Consider the following 21,671-nt stretch of genomic DNA (forward strand, 5'->3'; position numbering starts at 1 on the left):
GCAAAGACAAAGTCCGTAGAGCTTGGTACAATGCAATTAGCTTCGTAGAATTCTGCCAGTAACCCAGCTTTGACCATGTAAGGCCTCAGAATCACTCTCCTGGATGGTCTTTTCTATCATCCTCCACGAGGGAGAGTGTGGTCTTACAATTACACCTTTCCACCAAGTATCAGGAGACCTGGCGGGATCACTTGATGATGACCTGTTCCTCACTGTGCAACCTGGAGTAAGTCACAGAGATACTCCACACCTCAGTAGGAGGACCGCAAAGAGGTTCAGTCACCACTGCTTTGGGAGCCTGGGATGGCAGGTTACTATAGAAGTGCAAAGGATCCACAGAACTCCTGGCCAGAGGATATTGCGAAGACCAGGACTTTAACAGGGTTCAGAAAAGAACTAGATAAATGCATGGTGGTTCGGTCCATCAATGGCTATTAACCAGGATGGGTAGGAATAGTGTCCCTCACCTCTATTTGCCAGAAGCTGGAAATGGATGACAGGAGAGGGAATCACTTTTATGATTCCCTGTTCTGTTCACCCCCTCTGAGGCACCTGGCATTGGCCTCTATTGGCTGACAGGATACTGGGCTAGATGGACCTTTGGTTTGATCCAGTCTGGGTGTTCTTATGATTCAGATGTATTAATGAATTTGCAAGTGGGGGAGTTGGTTGGAGCCTGTGCATTGGCTTGTCACACAGAAAGACAGTGACAAAAGCTGAGAAACAAAATCCAGAAATTCTTTCTTCCACACCAGCACACTAACCATTAAGCAGCTCTCCACAGTTTTCACCCTACATATGCCCAGGCAGAGAACCAGAATTCCTCCACTATATGTTTTGTCTGTGGTTTGCGTTACTGTTTAATGCTATTTTACCTCTGAGATCTTGAGGTGGCCTCCTCCTTTCCCTCTAGTAATTCCACAAATTACTAACTGCAAGACATGCTGTTAGGAGAATGCTGCACAAGAGATTCCATGAAAGATCTTCAGACTTGACTGATGTTCACATTTAAAAACTATCATCACAAAGCAGAAGGTCCAGAACAGAAACTCCTTTTCCTAATGCGGCCACAGTTTTTGAGAATTAAAAGAACCTCTTTTGTAATCTGAGTGTGTGACAGGTATTTATATACATGGATTTCTATCAAATCCTCCTCCTTTTCCCTTGTAGCACGAATGGGATGGGTATTCTAATCCTGGACCGCCCTCCAAACGACGGTTTGTGTCCATGCAGCCTATATTCCTAAATGCTGCCGGACCAAACCAATTTCTTGCTTTGGTTGTAACAGAATAGAAAATACTTTTTAAATAAAAGCCATGTCTATATTCTATTGACAAATTTTTGTTTAAAAAATCCTGCTTTTGCATGAGTATATTTAGCCAGCTCTGATCACCATATGTATTGGAGGATATTATTATTAAATATTTGTTTAGCACCAACACCACTCTAGGTGCTTTCTGAGCCACAAAACTACTTCTGCTAATAAGGAAATTAAGCAAACACATTAACTCTTTCAGAGGAAGGGCCGCTGCAGTTAAAGCAAGCTGCAATTTAAATTAATTGGGCTCAGAGGGATTTGATCATTTCCCTTCCAAGCTGAAGTCAAAAGGCCAAAGAGTTTAGTCCTTAAAAATGGAATACGCAGTTCAGAGACACGAAGACGTTCTGAGACAACCCCCTCAGCGCGCTGGCTCCTTGGGCATTGGCAGGAGAGCACCCTATTCCCCAAACCCAAGGCAACCTCCCCTCATTTATTTAAGAAACCCACCGTGTTCTGGCAACGCAGAGAGAGAAGTGACACATGCCCACAAAATCCCAGCCACTGCCAGCCGCCGCTGCAGATGGGCCAAGGGCCAAGTTCCATTCATAAGCAAATACCCGGCACAAAAGTGTGATTCATAAGCCCGGACTTGCACAAGAGCCGAGGTTGGCCAAGCTGAAAAAACAGGGCTTGGAAGCAAGCAAAGGGAGAAACACCAAAGGAGGGGAGGGGGATTCCTACCTTCTGTCAGCCACGTCTCCTGAAACTGGCTCAGATCCTGGAAGAGGTCTGCAAGAGAAGCCAAAGGAGCCCTTACCCGAGGACGCTCCAGACAAAGTCACACACCCTGCAGCGCAGTGGGGGAGTGAAGCCGAGGGAGGGGAAGGTCTGGTCCCTACCCACCAGCCCTCCCAGCTCCCCCCCGGCAGCCCGGCCCCTCCCTCCAGCCCGCGGGGGGCTGCTGCTGTCTTTACCTTCCGCGTCCGGAGGGGGTGCTGCGCCTGGGTCCATGGGGCGCCGGGAGCCCATCAGAGCTCGGCCGCGGAGGGTCCCATTTCCGGGCGGTTTCTGAAGAGAAGGACAAATCAGCTTGGGAAAGTCCAGCCGGGCTCGGGCCCCCTCTCCCCGCGGCCCCAGCGCTACTCACGTGCGGCAGAGTGTAAGGCACTTGCTGGTCCAAGTAGCCGTTCATCCTCCCGGCCACGCGTGGATCCTCGTGGGCATGGGGCGGCCGGCTCGGCTGGGCTCGGCGCAGCGCCCTGCGGAGAGACGGAGCCTGCTGCAGCGGGGGGGAGGAGGGCGGGGAACTGGCAGAGGCGGCTCGCACCTGCGTTAGCCACCACCGTCCCCTGCCGGGCCTCGTGGCTCCCGCCCCGCGGGCTCGCGGGGCTCGTCCTAGCAGCAGGAGCGGGGCTCGAACCCTCCGCCCCTTCCGCGGGCGCCCCTGGGGGGCAGGTGACCGACAGCGGCCCCACGCCGCTCCCCGGCAGCTGAGCGGATCTGGGACTCAGCCGGGCGTCTGACCTTCGCGCTGCATCTGGCCAAACTCGTGCGAAGGGGCGGGGTGATACCTCGCCACCCCCCTTCTCCCCTGGCGCCCCTGCCCTGTTCCCCCGGGCTCTCACCTGCGCCCGGGCTAGCAGAGCGGCTCAGCCCCTAGGGCTGTGCATGTGGAGCTTCTCCCGGGGACAGGGCTCGCTTTCCAGGCGGTTCAGACAGTTGTGAGCCCGGGGGGAGTCTCCCATTGGTGCATTTCCTCCTTCCCAGGCTCAGCTTTCTCGCTTCTTTGTTTCATTGACTTTGTGAATGAAGCCCCGGGCTGGGACACGCCCACCAATCACAGCTCGTCTTGGCCCTCACCCAGAGCCGAAGGAGGAGGGGCTACGGCTCCCAGGGCCAATCAAATCGCGTCACTCTTGGATTCATTCAAGACTGGGGCTTCCATTCACAAAAAACTGCTAAAGTTCATTCATAAAGGTCTGTAAGGGACGGGGAGCCGGAGCTGTGCTGATCTAAGTGTGTGTGGCTCGGCGTGCGTAGGGCTTACACCAGGAGTCTCCCCTAGGACTGGCACACGCCCAGGCCTGCCAACTCTCACTCGCGCGGGAGTCATTTTAAAGCGGCCTATGAAGAATCTTCACGTCTGTTTAGAAGGATTTTTTTTAGTGTCGGTAGCCTTGGAAAATCTCACTCACAGTTAGACTCTCCTTTTGTCCCTTTGTATCCGTCAGACGAAACGCGTTGTCAACACCAATTTCCGTGGTATAAATATCTGGAGCCGAACATCAAATAAAATAAAATAAAATAATTCTAGTCTCTGAGATAAGCACCAGCATGTACAGCCATGTGTGTGCAAATCAAGTGTTCCCCACCTGTATACAAACAGAGAATTTTTTCACCTGTGTAGACACAAGTTTTAAATTTCTCCTTGAGCCTTCCATGGGGCCAAAGAGATGCAGAGTAAACAAGATAATGTTGTGAGAAAGCAAACAAGCGTTGAGTCTTGTAAGTATGAAACCAGGTCATAGCAACATATTCTGCATAAAGTAAACTAGATATGTTTCTCTCTCTGGTATGTGAGTGTCTCAGCTTGTTATTTAACAAAACAGCCAGTTAAGAATTTTTGAACTCTTCAGCCAAATCAGGGTGCAATGCCAACCTTTTCAGGGCTGTAGCATAGCTGAATCTGATAGCATAGCTGAATCACACTGTCTGCACAGACAAGACTGAACAATATTTTAACCCTATCAGGCAACTAATATCTTTCAGCATAGTGCCTTTCCTCTTCCCCCTAACCCTGGCAGTTGTTAAGTTTAGTTGGGACTTTAGACTTTACATTAACTCAGTCTTCAGTGGGGGAGATTACCTTGTGGAGATTGCAGGTCAGGTGAATTACCTGGATATTTTTACAAATAACAAGCAGCTCTGTGGCATCTTAGTAACTAACACATTTATTAGCTCCTGAGCAATACCCACTTCCTCTCATGGGAAAAAATAGTTTCAGCTAATTTGTAAAAACAACCATGACTCCTGTGGCACCTGAAAGCCCAACAGATTTATTGAGGCAAAAGCTTTCATGGGCAAAACTCCCCTCCATCAGATGCATGAGCTGATAGCTAGTTTTTTGAACTGCATAGCAACAAACAGGTGATATATCTTAATATGTGTTTAATAGTCAGGATGAGACTGAAGGAGAACTCTCCCCACTTACGTTACTCTGAGTCTATTTGCTCCACGTGTGTTTAAAATAATTAATTAGCAGCAGATACCAATGGTATTCAGTCTCACTTGCACAGACTGCACTAAAACAACAACTTGCCTTTTATTGGTGGCACATTTCCTGGGTGAGAGATAATGGAGCCTTTGTTATTTCAGCACTGGTTTCAACATATGGTTAAATTCTGAACTCTAAACCGGATGGGATTTTCTGCTGCAATATTTATTTACTTTACAATGTTTTAATTTCCCACCCAGCTGGCAGTAGCAGAATTGCAGGAAGAAGGGAAGGCCTCAGTAAACGCCTACCTCTGAAAAATGCAAACAGCCCTTCTAGCAAGCTCTCTGTGCTACACACTCTCTTGCTCACACACGCACAAATGTGTTAACACCCAGAGACTCTGTCAGAGACTAATAGTGACACACTGAACAACTGCAGCCTCTAAAATTCATCTACCCCATTTCATACTGTTCTCCTCACACCTGAAAGGATTATTTCCCCCCATTGCAACAGAGAGATCATTCAAAAGAAAAAATTCACAGACTCCATTCAAAGCTACTTCTATTCACCCAGCTGCAAAATAGGTACCTGCTCCATCTGTTAGGGCAGTCAAAGTTGCTTGGAGGTGATGCTGGCCATATCACTTCACTGTGTACACAGGGACATCCTAGCCGTGTCTACACGTGCACGCTACTTCGAAGTAGTGGCACTAACTTCGAAATAGCTCCCGTCATGGCTACACGTGTTGGGCTCTATTTTGATGTTAACATTGACGTTAGGCAGCGAGACGTCGAAGCCTGAGGGGATGGGAATAGCGCCCTACTTCGAAGTTGAACGTCGAAGTAGGGACCGTGTAGTCATTGCGCGTCCCGCAACATCGAAATTGCGGGGTCCGCCATGGCGGCCATCAGCTGAGGGGTTGAGAGACGGTCTCTCTCCAGCCCCTGCGGGGCTCTATGGTCACCGTGTGCAGCAGCCCTTAGCCCAGGGCTTCTGGCTGCTGCTGCTGCAGGTGGGGATCCATGCTGCATGCACAGGGTCTGCAACCAGTTGTCGGCTCTGTGGATCTTGTGTTGTTTAGTGCAACTTTGTCTGGGAGGGGCCCTTTAAGGGAGCGGCTTGCTGTTGAGTCCGCCGTGTGACCCTGTCTGCAGCTGTGCCTGGCACCCTTATTTCGATGTGTGCTACTGTGGCATGTAGACGTTCCCTCGCTGCGCCTATTTCGATGTGGTGCTGCACAACGTCGATGTTGAACATCGATGTTGCCAGCCCTGGAGGACATGTAGACGTTATTCATCGAAATAGCCTATTTCGATGTCACCACATTGAAATAGGCTACTTCGATGTAGGCTTCACGTGTAGACGTAGCCCCTGAGGTGGGGCAAGGCCTGGGGCAACCCCCCACCTCCAGTGTCCCAGGAGCATGGTCCAAGGCAACCTCCTCAGTGCTGCAGGCCTTGTTCTGCCACTGGCCTGCCCCCTTATCCCCTACCTCCCATACAATGAGGTCTGGGGATTACTTGGGGCTGAGGACTAGGCATGGCAGAGGCTGCAAGGATCACCTTCCACCTGACACCTACTCCATCCTACTGGGCTGTGCCACCCTCCTGGCACACCATGCCTTGCCGCTCCACAGGGAGGGGGTGTGCCACTTCTTGCCACTGAGGAGAAGGGAGGTAAAGAGGGCTCGGAGGGCAGTGTGGCACAGCCCAGCTGGGCAGAGCAGGCTGCTGCTCCTGCTGCCCAGGTAACCCCCATCCCTCCTGGCCATAGGAAGGTTGGGGCGGCTGCTGCAGGGCCCTCCAAAATACAGGATCTAGGGAAGTCAGCCCCATTTGTCTTATGGACGGGACAGCACTGGGTGCACCAGTGCCTGTGAAACTAATTGGCCTTAATCATAGCAGCCCAATGACCCATTGGCTCAGGAGAACTATCGACAGGAGCACAGGAGACAAGGGCTTTTCCCTGCGGTCCATCAGACGCGTTAGTTGTGAGCTGGTTGGGGCAGGAAGCAGGGACCATCAGTTAACATGTTGTGCAGCACCGAGCACAATGGCTCTGGACATGGCTGAGTGGCTGGGCATGACTGCAATAGAAATGACAGCTAGAAATACATATGATGCAAGGATGGGCATGGCCATGACACACCTCTGCTGCCACCATGCAGCTGCCCGTGGGCAGGGTACTGGGAAGCAGAAGCTGCACAGAAGCTTTCGGATTGGAAATTACATCCATTCAGGTCCAGGACGTGGACCCTTCATTTGAGTCATTGCAGCATTTTGATGAAAGAGAAGCATGTCGACCCTTCCCAGGGTAACCACGCCCTGGTCCTGGTGGCATGATTTTGCATAAAGCTTTCTCCAGCCTAAAGATTAGGAGCAGCAGCCAGGAGGTGAACATCAGCTCCCAGCAGCCCAAGCCCCTGAATGAAAAGTAACCATCAAAGTTTGTGACCCCAAGCTGCTGTACAGATCATCTAGAAAGCGAGGACTTTGCAAAGACCAGCTTTTTGGCCTTGTCTACATGGGAACATTTTACTAGTTATGCCACTATAGTTCATTTCCACTCTTTCCACCAGGGGACCACTCTTATTCCAAGATAAAAGTGGCTTTTTTCTGTTAAGTTTCACCTCTTCCCAAGCAGCAGAAGCTAAGCTAAAAATAGTCACACCAATATAAAAGTGTCCACACAGGGACTTAAACCAGTATAACTAGAGCAGCTTAACTTCACAACTTAGCTTACACCAGTTTGGCTTTCCTGGGCAGTATTGTATCTAAGAACTGATCACACTCGAAAACAATCATATCAGCCACCTCGTTACAACACATTTTGCTCAAGCACTTCAGATGGAACCTAACCTTCAGTGTTGATACTGTGATGCAGCGTTATTGTCTTTTATGGAAATATGTTTTGAATATAAATATGCATAACTTGAATGTACTTTATGCAAAACTCAACACTGTGAATGGCTTTGTTTTTCCTGTAAGCTCAGACTGTGGTTGGTCCTAGAAAGATATATGACCGTGTGACCTGGTGCTAGAATCTATTTTGAATCTGATATTTTTCCAGGGAGTTAGGGAGGGTTAAACAAAGGGTTCCCGCTCTGGGAAAATTCTATTTAAGGAATAGGAAGCAATCAACATCCCCTTCAACTAGCTTTAGAAAATGCTTGGCCCACCCTACGAGGATATTCATAAAAAAGCCCCTGAAAACAAAAAACTCTAAGGACTTAAGAAGCTGTTAGACCCATGCCGCAATAAACAATCAACTCTGGCTTGTGAAGAAGTGTATCTGAAATAAGAACTAGCTTGAGGAACATGTTTTGTAACAACTTCTCTTAGGGCTTGTTTACACTAGCTCCCTGCTGTGAAGGGAGCATGGTAAGTAGGGTGTCAGGAGATTATTAATGAAATAATGCACTGTATATGCAGCACTTCATTAAGCAAATTCCCACCCTCCGCGCCCCCCCGTGGCTTTGACACTGACAATGCAGGTGACCACTTGCGTTCCCTCCCTCTCACCTTCTTTCTCTCTTGCTTCCTCTCTCCCTCCCTCTCTCTCACACACACACTTCGGCACCTCTTAGACTCTGCTGTCTGTCTGGTCTAAAGCCAGGCCAGGCCAGATAAGAGGAACAGGAAAAGCGACCTCTGCTACCTGCCAGAACCTCTCCGCTCAGTCCTCAGAAATCCACTTCTCGAAAAGAACATCACTTTGAAGGATTAACTAAACTGATTAGGGAGGTAGAGACTGCTCCGTCCTCTGCTCCGGGCCCTATCTAGGCCAGCTCAGAGAGGTCTGAGTCAGAAAAATGATCCAAGGCTTTAATTAGCAAGGCTGTTCTGTTTTGCTGGTGCACACGTTTTCCTTACCTCCAAGGTGCAATTTTCCTTTATCAGTGCAAGCACTGTGGTCCATGCTATGGCTGTGGTTGTGGATGGCTTTGAGATGCAAAGACAGACCTCCTCTACTTTCTTTTAAGCCACACAAGCTGCGAGGCTGATCATGTGCAGTGTTGTCACTAATTTGTTTGTCACCCATGGGCGGAATAAATTTTGTTACGTGCACCAAGGCGTGCGCAGATGGGCGCTACCAGTAGAAACACACACTGCCAGCGGTGGGTACTCTGCTGTTAAGAACATAAGAACAGCCATACCAGGTCAGACCATAGTCCCATCAAGCCCAGTATCCTGTCTTCTGACAGTGGACAATGCCAGCTGCCCCAGAAGGAATGAACAGAAGAGGTAATCATCAAGTGATCAATCTGTTACCCAATTCCAGCCTCTTGGAAACAGATGCTAGGGACACCATCCATGCCCATCCAGGCTGACAGCCATTGATGGACCTATCCCCCATGAATTTATCTAGTTCTTTTTTAAACTCTGAGGATAGAACAAGAGACAACAGGCTTAAACTGCAGCAAGGGAGGTTTAGGCTGGACATTAGGAAAAAGTTCCCAACTGTCAGAGTGGTCAAAGAGTGGAATAAATTGCCAAGAGAGGTTGTGGAATCTCCATGGCTGGAGATATTTAAGAACAGGTTAGATAGATGTCTATCAGGGATGGTTTAGATAGTACTTGGTCCTGCCATTGGGGCAGGGGGCTGGACTCGATGGCCTCTCGAGGTCCCTTCCAGTCCTAGTGTTCTAGGATTCTATGATTCTACTATAGTCTTGGCCTTCACAACATTCTCCGGCAAGGAGTTCCCCAGGTTAACTGTGCGTTGTGTGAAAAAATATTTCCTATTGTTTGTTTTAAACCTGCTGCCTATTCATTTCATTTGGTGACCCCTAGTTCTGGTGTTGTGAGAAGAAGTAAACAACAATTCCTTATCTGTTTTCTTCACACCAGTCATGATTTTATAGACCTCTACCATATCCCTCCTTAACTGTCTTTTTTCCAAACTCAGAAGTCCCAGTCTTATTAATCTCTCCTCATATGGCAGATGCTGGGTGGAGCCTGAATCTCTCCAGCACTCAGCTTACAGGCAGCACAGCTCACGAGGCTGTGTCTTGGCTGACACACCTGGCATCTCCAGAGCAGAAAGCATGAGGCTCTGTACTTGAGCTAAAGAGCCAGGCTCTATGGGGGCGCAATGTGAGAGACAAGGCTTTTGGGAGCTGCTGTTGTTTGAACCAGTGGTCCCTTAACTCTGCTCAGAGCCAGTTCATCATACTGTGATATAATGACAGCAACTGTGCTAGAACTGCCATGAAGTGTTTAATAAAATTCAGACAAAGATTATGTCAGCCTGGTCCCGTTGTCTGTTATATGCAGTCGTCTCAAGCCATCTAGCTGGTAGCATCAAATATATGAATAGTTATCCTATTCCACATTTGCTTCATTGCTAAGGTTTCAGATCTGAGGGCTTCAGTTCCATTTGTCTTCAAAGTTCATCACAACTTTGTTATTAAGGGAGCAGACAGGGCTTGCTGGACCAGACAGGCTTTTAGTGTTAAAAGCAACCTCAATACAGGCTTGACTCACAGTGCATGAGTAGGAAGCAGTGTTCTTTGTAAGCTGAGTGCTTGAGCGACCACCCAGGAGAAATTCAGGTGCTGCCCAGCTGATTAGCAGAGCTCCCACAGCCGGCAGCCTGTGCTTCCATGGTGGTGCACATCCATGCATGCCTTGGTGCACAAAACAAAATTTATTCTGCGCATGCATGGGAAAAAATAGACAGAATGCTAGTGGGAAGATTAATTTTTACTGCCTGAGACTTGAGAGCCTGGTTTCTAGTTAATTTGGATCTAGAATGGGTGACTGTGACAGCTAGTTAACAAAAAGGAGAGACCTGCTGGGATATTAAAGAATGAATGTAACTGAGTAAATACAACGTAGTCACCTATCAGTTAGGGAGATGATGTTACCTATCTACAGTTACGTGCAGAGCATAACAGGCCAGGAGGGGAAGAAATGGGTTAGGGCATAGCTAATTTTCATGGTGTTGTAATAAAACAAGAATATGTATTAGACAAAGGCAAACTCTAAACACGTAGGCTGTGTCTACACTACAGCGATCTCTCGACAAAAGTTCTTCTGGAAGATCTCTTCTGAAAAAACTTCTTTCAAAAGAGCGCGTCCACACACGAAAAAGCGGGTCAGAAGATCGAGCCGCTCTTCGATAGAGTGGCCACGAAACCCGCACGCTTTTTAAAGAAAATATGGAGCTATACCTATCTCACAGAACTGGAAGGGATCTTGAGAGGTCATCAAGTCCAGCCTCCTGCACTCACAGCAGAACCTATCGCAATCCCCAACAGATTTTTTTTTAACCTCTTTACCCCAGATCCCTAAATGGTCTCATCTGCATGGAGTTGGTGGGAGGGTGGGCCTGGCGGTGGATCTGGTGAATCACCATTTACAGTACAGTATAACACTGTACTGTACTCTACTTTCTTTGGAGGGGCGGGGGAAGCTAGTGGATATCTGTTATTACCGATGCCTGGTAAAACGGGGTCACTATATCGAGGGTTTATCATGCTAGGCTCTACTCTGATGTGGGGAGAGGGAAGTCAGGACAGGCACATCCGTATGAGTGGGTGGGGGTTTAACCAATTTTGATTCCAGGCGTGCTGCCAGAGGGAGAACTAGGATAAGTACCCACAGCCACAGAGCCTGCACGTGACAGGGCTCTCCATGAGCAAGCCTCAAGGGGCCACTTTGCTGTGCCCAGGCTTAAGAAGCGTGTTTGGCCTCACACAGACGCTGAAAGCATTTGGGCATCTAAGGCCTGTGCTTTCTGTTCTAGCCAGAGTCCTGCCACCTAGCGGATGCTGCTGGGATAACAGGCCTGGAACACGATGGAATATGATGTGCAAAGAGCTAGCCCAGGATGTGAGACCCTTCGCTCTCTGGACACAGGCCCTGTGCGGAGCGGTGACCATCACCGGACACCAGCCCTGTGCACAACAGTGATCACCACTGGTTAGCGGTCTTGTGCACAACAGTGATGGTCACCAGACACCAACCTTGTGCACACCAGTGACCGCCATGGAACACCAGTTCTGTGCACAACAGTGACTATTACTAGATACCAGCCCTGTATAAAACAGCAACCATTGTCAGACTCCAGCCCTGTGCACAACAGTGATCACCACTGTCTTGTGCACAACAGTGATCACCACTGTCTTGTGCACAAGCAGTCTCGTGCACAACAGTGAGGGTCACCAGACACCAACCCGGGGCACAACAGTGACCATCACTGGATGCCAGCTTTGCGCTCAACAGTGACTGTCACTCAAACAAAGCACGTTACTCAGTTCCACGGCTGCAGTTTATCTCAGACCGGGCTGGAACAATGGCCCAGCTGTGGTTGTTGGGAGCCAGCTGACTGGGGCACGGGCTCTCACCCACGATTATAACCACCTTGTGAGACAGGGCCAAAGAGCTTTGAAGACTTGCAGACTTTGGATCAGATTCTTCTTCTTCTGAATCCACGGCACCATTCCTGAGCACATCAGGCAGATGCCAAACAGGTCGGCAAGTGACTCAGTCAACGCTCCCTTCATCCCCCAACTCCCTTGGTGGAAAGCCTGGCAAAGCTCCTTCAGGCCTCAGTGTGGGTCAGTGGCTTCTCACAGAAGCTTTTCCCAGGGGTCTGGGCTGTAAGCCGCCCCTTCTGCACAGCGCGTTATCCGCCTTCCTGCCACAGCTGGCTGTGGTTCTGTTACATGCCGGTAGTGCAAGCTGTAAAGCCCTTTTGGATGAGAGGGGCTGTGACCGGCATTCCCTCTGATTTTTTCCATTCATGTGTGGAATACATTTTGTTTCATGCACCAAGGCATGGGTGGATGTGCACCACCAATAGAGACACGGGGGTGGCTGCAGGCGCTCTGCAAATCAGCTGGGCAGCACCTGACGCTCTCCTGGGCAGCTGCCCAAGTGCTCAGCTTACAGGGAACTCTGGCTATGATGTAAAGAAGTATCATGTCCCAAAATAATTGTCTGCCTGCTGGGTATGGCCTGACAATCCCCCAGCACAGCCCTCTTCGGGATCAGCCTTGGCAGTAATGCTTTGAGAGGCTGCCATCTTGTGGCATATTAAAGAGCGGATGCTCCTGGCAGCTTTCAGGGAATGGAAGAGTCCTGCTGCTGCTTAACCCAGTGTGTGGAGAGGGGGAAAGGTGGACTATTCCCAAGTGCCACTCTGGGACCAGCTGGCACCATCAGATCCTGGCACAGGGTTCTGAGACCCTGGGCTGGGCTGCCTCAGCTGCACCGAATGGAAAGCCTAAAACAAAGCCAGCCCCATTTCAGGCTGCTGTAGACGCGCACACCATCTGCTCCAAAGCTACGTCTGCCCTTTCCACGCGAGTGAATCAGAGCCTGTGTGAGCAAATATGGGAGCGTGTCATTGAGCGTGAGACATGGCCGACACGTTACAGTTTTCACACGCTGGATGGTGATACCATTTTTCACAATGACTTGTTAAAATGGGTTGCAAGGCTGCCATTCATTATTATTACTACTTCTCATTGGCTTGTATTACAGTAGCGCTCAGAGGAGCCAGTCTGGATTAGGCCCCTGTTACAGCTGGCCGAGACGTGCTTGTGCATAGCTCTGTATGTGTGTTTGTGCATGAGTACATGATATGAGATTTACATATACAATCTCATATAGGATTATACAGAGCCTCAGACAGGCAGCTGTGTTAGTCTATAGCTTCACAAAATAAAGCAAGCAGTCCAGTAATGCCTTAAAGACTAACAGTTTATTTATTTATTTACCTTACAAAGAAATTGTTAGTCTTTAAGATGCTTCTGGACTGCTTGCTAGGGTTACATACATAATCTCATGTAGGATTATATATATGCAATCACATGGATTATATATATAAAATCATGTGGGATTACATAAATATAATCTAACATAGGGTTATATATCATCTCATATAGGATTAAATATATCATCTCATACAGTCATCACCGGGATCTTCCAATTTACTCTGCTGGGGACAGTTTCTTAGAAAAAAGACCCCTCTTCCTGCAGACCCTGTGTGTTCCTGCTAGGTGAAATTCCCTCCTGTGCTGTTGGCTAGGAGAAGACCACATGGTCTCTGGCTTCCATCTAGTGCCCTCTGCCCAGAGCAGAACTTTACTCTCTGGGCTCCTCTTTCCCTTTAAAGCATCATCTCAGCTTCCCGCCTTGTAATAGAACAGCATAAAATCAAAGGAAAATCAACGGGACAATAGTGCTGATGGCTCTCAAGATTTTATTGTCAATCTAGAGATAGTTGTTTTTCCTCCTAAACTCCAGCTCCTGGCTTGTCTGTAGGAGAGAAAACCTGGAAAACATAACTCATCAAGGCTCATAAGCTAGAAAGCCAGAAACAGGTGGTCACATTTTTTGTTAAATTTTTTTTTGATTTTCAAGCCAATCTCATGGGTTTTGGGGGGCCAGATTTATGTGTGAGATTTGCAATAGGGGGCACAGACTGGCTGTGGCACTTCCCTGGTCTCTAGAGAATACCCAGTCTCTGCTGAGCAGGGCTCACCAGGCTGCTTCTGAGGCTGATACTTCTCTCCAGGCTGTCATTAGCAAAGAAGGGAACAAAAGCATAAAAATGACTAAAACTAAAAAGATGTCTTTCCCCCTTTGATCTGGGCAATTTAGCCCAATTATTTGAGATGTTCTACTCCTATTATGAGCTCCTAGTCTGGAAATAAAAAGCAGGTAGCACATGGCCATAAGAGCAAAGAAACCCATTAGGCTACAATACACAAAATGCAGTAAAAGAATGAAGCAGTAATTATCATAGGCCGGCTGACCTCACTGGTGAGTTAAGTGTCTCAGTGTGAAACAGAGGCTGCTGATAACTTCCAAGGTCAAGTCTCTGATTTATCCTGCTGCAATAACAATAGCTTTGGGGCAGACTTCTGCCCCAAAGCAAGCCAGTGACTGAATCAGTGCTTCAACTCTCCTACAGATGACATAGAAACAAAATAGACCTGCATCTGGTGAAGCAGGTCTTTGCCTACGAAAGCTTATGCTCCAAAATATCTGTTAGTCTATCAGGTGCCACAAGACTTCTTGTTATTCTCGAAATAGACATTAACATTCTTATTGCAGGATTCTGCTTCATTCAGAAGTGGGTTAAAAACTGAGCTTGTGTCATTTGGGTAAAAGGAGCTGACGCCAGGGTAGGAAAATTCAGGCAAAGGAATCATCGAGTCATACAAGTTATAGATAGAAGAGACCTATTAGATCATCCAGTTCATCCTCCTGTCACACACAGACTGGTCCCAATTGTGTTTGTTCTTGTGTTATCAAAGTTCCAAGCAACCAGCCCAGAAATTAACACTGCTCAGAATGATTAATTAGCCAACGCAGCAGTCCAGAGGGAGCAAGCATGCAGCCAAAGGTTAACAACACAGCAGGGAGCAGAACAGACATCCGGTCACCACACCAGGAACGGCGTCTCACAACAGCCTCCATCACTTTTTCCTACAGTCAAGACCCCTCCTGCCATCTCCAGGGCAGTGGGATTCTGCCCAGGTACAGAATGAAATATAAAACGGAAGCCAGCTGGCTCTTGCTAGCCATGGATTTGCCCCCCAAACAATCTGTCCAGTGTACCTGAGTCTGCTATTTCCTTCACAGCTTAGTGGCTTGTTTCTTTTTAGGTAGTTCTGGGCTGAACTCCCCTGCCCCACAAACCTGTTGCTCTGAGAAAAGCCAGTTCTGGTTTTCAGCTCCTCACCTTGTAAATTGCACCATTCCTGGTTAGTACAGAGCAGATTTCTCAGTCATGGATCCTGACACCAAAAGGAACAAATGGCAAATGTCTTAAAAATGTGGCCAACTGAATTTTGAAAAAAAGCCCTGGTCTGCCGGCGGGAGGCAGGAACAGACCTTTGGCTTTACAAAAATAATAACGCACAGCTGGATGAGAGCTCAGGTTTCCTAACATCTGGAGTGAAACCAGCCCGGCCACATTTCAATGCCCTGTTGTTCCCCGGACAGGAATATCCTGAATAAGTCTCCTCATGGCCCATTTCTGCTGTTAGCCATTGTTGTCTAGCAAGGTGCAGAAAGCTGAGAAAACACAGAAGTCCAAACTCCAGAAACAAATTCCCAGTGCCTGCGTGCAGCGTTGGATGGAGCTGCCTACACGACAGCCTTCAGGGTCAGTGTGTCTTCTCTAACCCTTTTCCAGCCTAGGCTGCCTCCATCTCTCACTCTGCAGAAAGAGGTGAGTGACCGGAGACATCAGGTTGGTTTCTGACATGGGAAGGAACTTCAGGATTGTCCTAAAATCCCTGGTTATCATTTTCATCAGGGGCTCATATTCCTGTACCTCTACTAATGTTATATATGCCATCATGTGCCAGCCATGCCCCTCTGCTATGTCTATTGGACAGCCTGAACAATCACTTTGCCAAAGCATGAATGGACACAAATCTGAATTAGGAATCTGAATACACCTAAACCCGACACGTATCAGAGAGGTTGCCGAGTTAGTCTGTATCTTCAAAAACAACAAGAAGCCCCGTGACACCTTATAGACTAACCGAAAATTTGCAACATAAGACCTGCTTTGTGGGCAAAGACCCACATCTTCAGGTGCATGAGTTGGGGGTGGGGTTCAGAGGAGGGTATAAAGAGAGAGTCTCAATCAAGGAGAGGGCCAGAGCTGAAACCCAATAGTGAGCATTTCACTGGAGCAGGCCATAGCATTAAAGACCTGAAAATCTGCATCCTAAAACAATGCGACTTTAACACCAGATTACAAAGGGAGATGCCTGAACTAGACTTTATTCTCAACTTCAGCATGTTGCGCCAAGGTGTCAACAGATATAGCAATTACCCTACACATTAGAAGGACAGTTTCCCCATCTTTGATATTCTCAGTGATGTTAGGCAAGTCACTTATCTGATAGACACTTAGAGTAAGTCATTTTCTTCCCCCTACTCCCTCCCACTTTCTGTCTTATGAAGCTGATTTATCAGTTTTCATTTCTTTTTCCACCCTATCTTTCTGTTAAATTCTCCTTTGCCAGTTTATTTTCATCAGAATTTCCAGAGCTGAAGAAGTGGGTCTGTCCTATGAAAGCTCATCACCTAACAAATTATTTTATTAGTCTTCAAAGCACAACGGGACTTTTGTGAAGATACAGACTAACACGACCACCTCTCTGTGACTATTTTCATGGATGTTCACGTAACATACTGACAAAGAATGCCCTCGAACCCCTCCTGCCTCAAAGATAGCCCCCTATTACTGCTACCAGCTCACTTGGTTACTCCTTTAGTGCCGTTGATGGTGTTTTGTGTCGGGGTGCGAAAGAGCTGAGGTGCAAACGGCAACACCTGGGCTGTTTGCCCTTTGGGCAGGTGGATGTCTTCCCTGCAGCCTGGTATGCTGTGACTTTGACAGGAACCCAGCTGAGCATGCCCCAACCTCCTCTAGGATGAGAGGGGCAGCAGAGTGTTGCATTCTCCTAACCGCTGTGCGGAACAGCAGGAGAAACAATAAAGTGTATGCGTTCATATTCCATCAGTTAGCCTCTGGCAAAAGACCTCCCGGACGCCCCCAGTTGTGCTACAAAGATGTCTGCAAGAGAGACCTCAGAGAGGTAGGCATCGAGCTGGACAACTGGGAAGAACTAGCAGATGACCGCAGCAGATGGAGGCAGGGGTTACACAAGGGCCTTCAGAAGGACGAGATGAAGATCAGACAGCTAGCAGAGGAGAAGCGAGCGCACAGAAAGCACAATAAGGACTTGCCAGACACCCGCTACATCTGCAAGAGATGCAGCAAGGACTGTCACTCTCGTGTGGGTCTTCATAGTCACAATAGACGCTGTCAATGAAGTCCTCGATTGAAACTTTAAAGGGTGTGATCCATAGTCTATGCAGACTGAAGGATGCCTACGACAATGAGTCTTATACAGAGCCCTCTGCCCGAGCTAGTGAATTTCGGCTGCCCTCCTCCCTTGAGTACTGGGAGCTAGTGTTGTGTTGTCTTGTTAATCTCATTCAGCAATAGAAATAATGCCCTGTCTAGTCTGTGCTGGTTTTGGCACAGCACAGATGAAACATCCAGACAGTATCATTGAGGGCTAGAGAGCAAATATTTCATAGACTTATCCACTGCCCTGTATTTTATTGTGACAGACCACAGCCTACAGGCTGGAAAGACCTGGTCTACTTGGTAACCAGGGAGTGGGCGGACTGCGCCTGCCCACAACTAAAAGGCACCTCTCAAAATGAGGGGGAACCCATTAAAACACCATGGCCCCAAGAAGACTCGGGGGAAAACTAAGGAGAAAAACAGGGACGGGAGCGGAGGTCAAAGGTTTAAAACAAGGGAACCAGCGGGGGGCACTGAGCAGAGAGCCCCAGACAGCGCCCACTGCTCTTCAAAGGCATCAAGAGAGCCAGTGGACGCCGCCCAAAGGAACTCAGCCCGCATTCAATACTGGAGGGCGGAGCGGAAATAGGCCCCACAGTCGCAGGCCTCCCCTCCCGGCCAGCCTCCTCTCCTGGGTGTTATAAATGGCCACCCTGACCATAGCCAGGAGGAGGCTGAAGAGGAGGTCCCACGACTTAGTGGGGCTGCGGATGGGGTGTGCCAGGATGTGGAGGTGTGGGGAGAAGTGCAGCCAGAACCTCAACAGGAGGTTCTGGAAGAGCCGGAAGAGGGGCTGCAACCTGGTGCACTCGACGTAGATGTGCGCCTGGGTCTCCCTCATGCCGCAGAAGGGGCAAGTGTCTGGGAGGGGGGTGAACCACGCCAGGTACACGCCCGTGCTCACTGCCCCATGGAGGATCCTCCAGCCAATGTCCCCGCGTGCTGCGGGACCAAGGTGGAATAAAGGCTGGCCCACCAGGGCTCCCCACCCTCCGTTGGCAGTAGGAGGTCCCGCCACTTTTGATCGGGGCGGGACACGAGGGTGGGGAAATGGAGCATGTGAAGCACGAGCATGTACAGATGACGTCTGGACGCGGTTTGGAAGGTGACCGGCTGCAAGGCGTGCAGCCGGCTGGGATGGTGAGGGGGAGGGGGGCGGGTGGGTTCACAAAGCCAGGGGCCCACGGAGAGATCCAGAGGGCCAGGAGTGAGAGGGGTGCAAAGACCTGATAGAAGGCAGGTATATTGGGAGGTGAACTGATGCTTTCCTGTTCCCTAATTAAGCCCCATTAGGGCAGGCAGCTGTGGCCTCATTAGGAGTCAGCCTGCAACAGGGGTTAATCAACCACCTGTGGCCAGCCAAGACCTCTGCACCTCCTATAAAGGGCTTCCCTCCAGGCAGCAGGGTGAAGGAGTTGAGAGCAGAGCGGCACGGCACGGCACGGCACGGCACGGCACGGCACGGCACGGCACGGCACGGAACGGAAGTGGTGAGAGAAGTGGCCCAGGGTGAGGGTGCTATGTGGGGGCAGGGGCAAGAGCCCCACTAGCTGTCTCTCTCTTAGGGACCCTGGACTGGAGTCCAGGGCAGTGGGTAGGTCTGGACTCCCCCCTGCCCTTCCCCTGGAGGGTCATCTTGATGCAGCAGCTTGACACCTGTAAAAGGGGGTCTGTTCTACCCCGACTCAGCCCTTGCCTGTTATGAGAATGGCTTATTAAACAGAGACCCTTGCCTCTGGGAAGATCTGGGCAACCAAGTGGCTGCTATGAATCTCTTGAGGCACACATGGAAACTGCCAGGAACTGAAGGAACCTTTACGGGCCTGCCTGGAAAATTGTCACAATAGCAATATTAGAAATCCTCTTGCAGGCCTCATGCAGAAAAAACCTCTGACTGGGACTGGCCAATTCTTTGTCAGGATCTTTTGCTTGACTTCTTCCATCATGATCTGGGTGATGGCGGATTGCACCCTCAACAAGTTTGCAGGTGACCCTAAACTGTGGGGAGAGGTGGATACACTGGAGGGTAGAGAAAGGGTCCAGAGTGATGAGACAAACTGGAGAAATGGGCCAAAAGAAATCTTATGGGGTTCAACAAGGACAAGTGCAGAATTCTGCTCATGGGAATAAGGGGACTTCGAAGTAGGCGGGCTCCTTTAGAAAAGGAGCCCCGTCTGGACGAGACGCGCGGTGGCAAGCCGCGTCAATTTCGAAGTGCCGCTTCCGCCCGCATGCTAATGAAGCGCTGAATATGCATTTCAGCGCTTCATTAGTAAACTTCGAAATGGCCATTTGTGTGGCCATTTCGAAGTTTGGGGCTCGTGTAGACACGGCCTATTTGGCACTGCTGAAGCCCCATCTATAGTATTGTGTCTAGTGTTTGGGCCCCCATTACAGAAAGGAGGTGGACAAATTGGAGAGAGCCCAGTGGAGAGCAATGACAGTTATTAGAGAACTGGGGCACATGATTTATGAAGAGACCCTGAGGGAACTGGGTTTATTTAGTCTGCAGGAGAGAAAATGAGGAGGGGATTTGATAGTAGCCTTCAACTATCTGAAGGGAGATGCCAAAGAGGATGGAGAGAGGCTGTTCTCCATGGTGGTGGATGACAGAACCATAAGCAATGGTCTCGAGTTGCAGTGGGAGGGGGGAGATTTCGGTTGGATATTAGGAAAACTATTTCACTAGGAGGGTTGTGAAGCACTGAAATGGGTTATCTTTGGAGGTGGTGGGATATCCATCCCTCGAGGCTTTTAAGATGAGGCTTGACAAAGGCCTGGCTGGGAGGATTTAGTTAGCATATGTCCTGCTTTAGGTAGGGGATTGGACTTGATGACCTCCTGAGGGCTCTTCCAGCCCTCATCTTCTAGGAATCCTTGATCAGCAAGATGCAGGTCTAAAAAGGAGATCCCAGTTGATGATGTTTCCAGATTTTTTTTTTAAGTGAAACCCCTAAATTAGAAAAAAAATCCATGCTTCTGCCTCGTGCATTCCCAGCTGCCTGGCAATGCTACAGAAAGAAGGATTACAATTATAATCACAAAAAAACAGAACAAAACTTTTATTTTCTGCAGAGCCTTTCATTCTGCAGGACCCCAAAGCACTTACTAACTCAAACTGCACACAGACACAACTAGCCAACGTGGAAAATCTGCAGTGTAACTTAGCCTTTGGTTGGCTGCAAGCAGGAACACAATTCACAGAAAAAGAGAACAGTCCTGTACCCAAATGAAACCGCGGTGTAGGGTTTAATTTGCTAGAAGTGTAAATTGATCAGGGTGGTGGCATTCACGTGGCCTGGTCTCCCTTAAACCTGGAGGTTGATCCTAGATATGGAGTTCCAGCTATGACAGTTGTGTAGCTGGAATTGAAATATCTACAGTCGACTTATCTGGCCTTCCTTACAGAAGGAGGTTGACAGGAGAAACTCTCATATTGGCTTTCCTCATGGGAGAAACTCTCCTATTGGCCTCCCTTACTCATCATGATAGTGAGGAGCACAGGGGTCGACTGTCGAGCCCTGATCGTTTGATTTTGTGCATCCCCACAATGTGTGCAAAATCAAGTCCTGGAAGGTCGATCCTGGTAAGTATGGACATACCCCGACTCTTACACACAGTGTCCTGGAACCACACAGAATCAGAACTATGGTTTTACATGGCAGCCAACACACTGTCTATAGCTGGTATTCCTGTCCCAGCATAGGAGGTGGAACTAGTGGTACAGGGGGAGGGAGGTTGCTGTAGCATCCCCTAGCTTGAAGTGGTTTCCATTCTACACAGGGTTTATGGTTTGATTCAATGGCTCTCAGCATCACCACTGTAAAAATTGTGCCAGCCCCCTTATGTGCTTTTCCCCACCTGGCTCAGGTACTAGCTCAAAGGAGACAGTGATGGCAACACCACTTGGAGACCTCCCATTCCAGTCCCTACCTACCATAATCCAGCTGACATTCAGAGAAGTGGGAAGGCAAAAAGACATTGGCCATTGAAGGTAAAAAAAGTACCCAAAACGTTACTTGGATAAAAGCACAGTTTCTGGGGGGAGGGAAACACTTAAGCACAAGTCACTGGTGTTCCTCTGGAAAACTACTTAAGTCAAAGTACACACATGTGTCACATGCAGATTGTACTCAAGTACCCAGAAGTGAAAGCAGCCACACTTTTACTCAAGTAACTTTTTGAGTACTTTCCCCACCTCTTCCATGTAACTCAACTGCCTCTTTCCATCTCGTATGTTGTTTCTCTTATCAATGTAATCAGATTATTAGCTTCACAAAACACAAGGGCCATTTTTACACATGCCACTTTCTTCCAAAGAAATATGCTAATGAGGCA

General features: G+C 48.8%; 1 protein-coding gene across 2 annotated transcripts in view; it reads right to left on the bottom strand.

Annotated features, from left to right (window-relative positions):
- Nucleotides 1–3,011, bottom strand: part of ETV4 (ETS variant transcription factor 4) — a 60,827-nt gene extending 57,816 nt beyond the window's left edge. The window contains exons 1-4 of one of the 2 annotated variants that reach the window (XM_074979196.1): nucleotides 2,887–3,011; nucleotides 2,409–2,520; nucleotides 2,236–2,329; nucleotides 2,003–2,050 (exon numbers count right to left, since the gene is read on the bottom strand). In XM_074979196.1, the coding sequence (XP_074835297.1) occupies nucleotides 2,003–2,050; nucleotides 2,236–2,329; nucleotides 2,409–2,453 (187 nt within the window). In that variant the 5' untranslated portion in view covers nucleotides 2,454–2,520; nucleotides 2,887–3,011. Of the gene's footprint in view, nucleotides 1–2,002; nucleotides 2,051–2,235; nucleotides 2,330–2,408; nucleotides 2,545–2,886 lie in introns of those variants that run through there. The other variant, XM_074979197.1, reaches the window with a different exon arrangement.
- Between the last annotated feature and the right edge of the window lie 18,660 nt (nucleotides 3,012–21,671).

This window comes from Carettochelys insculpta, chromosome 28 (assembly GCF_033958435.1).
Source record: "Carettochelys insculpta isolate YL-2023 chromosome 28, ASM3395843v1, whole genome shotgun sequence".
In the NCBI taxonomy this organism is placed as follows: Eukaryota; Metazoa; Chordata; order Testudines; family Carettochelyidae; genus Carettochelys; species Carettochelys insculpta.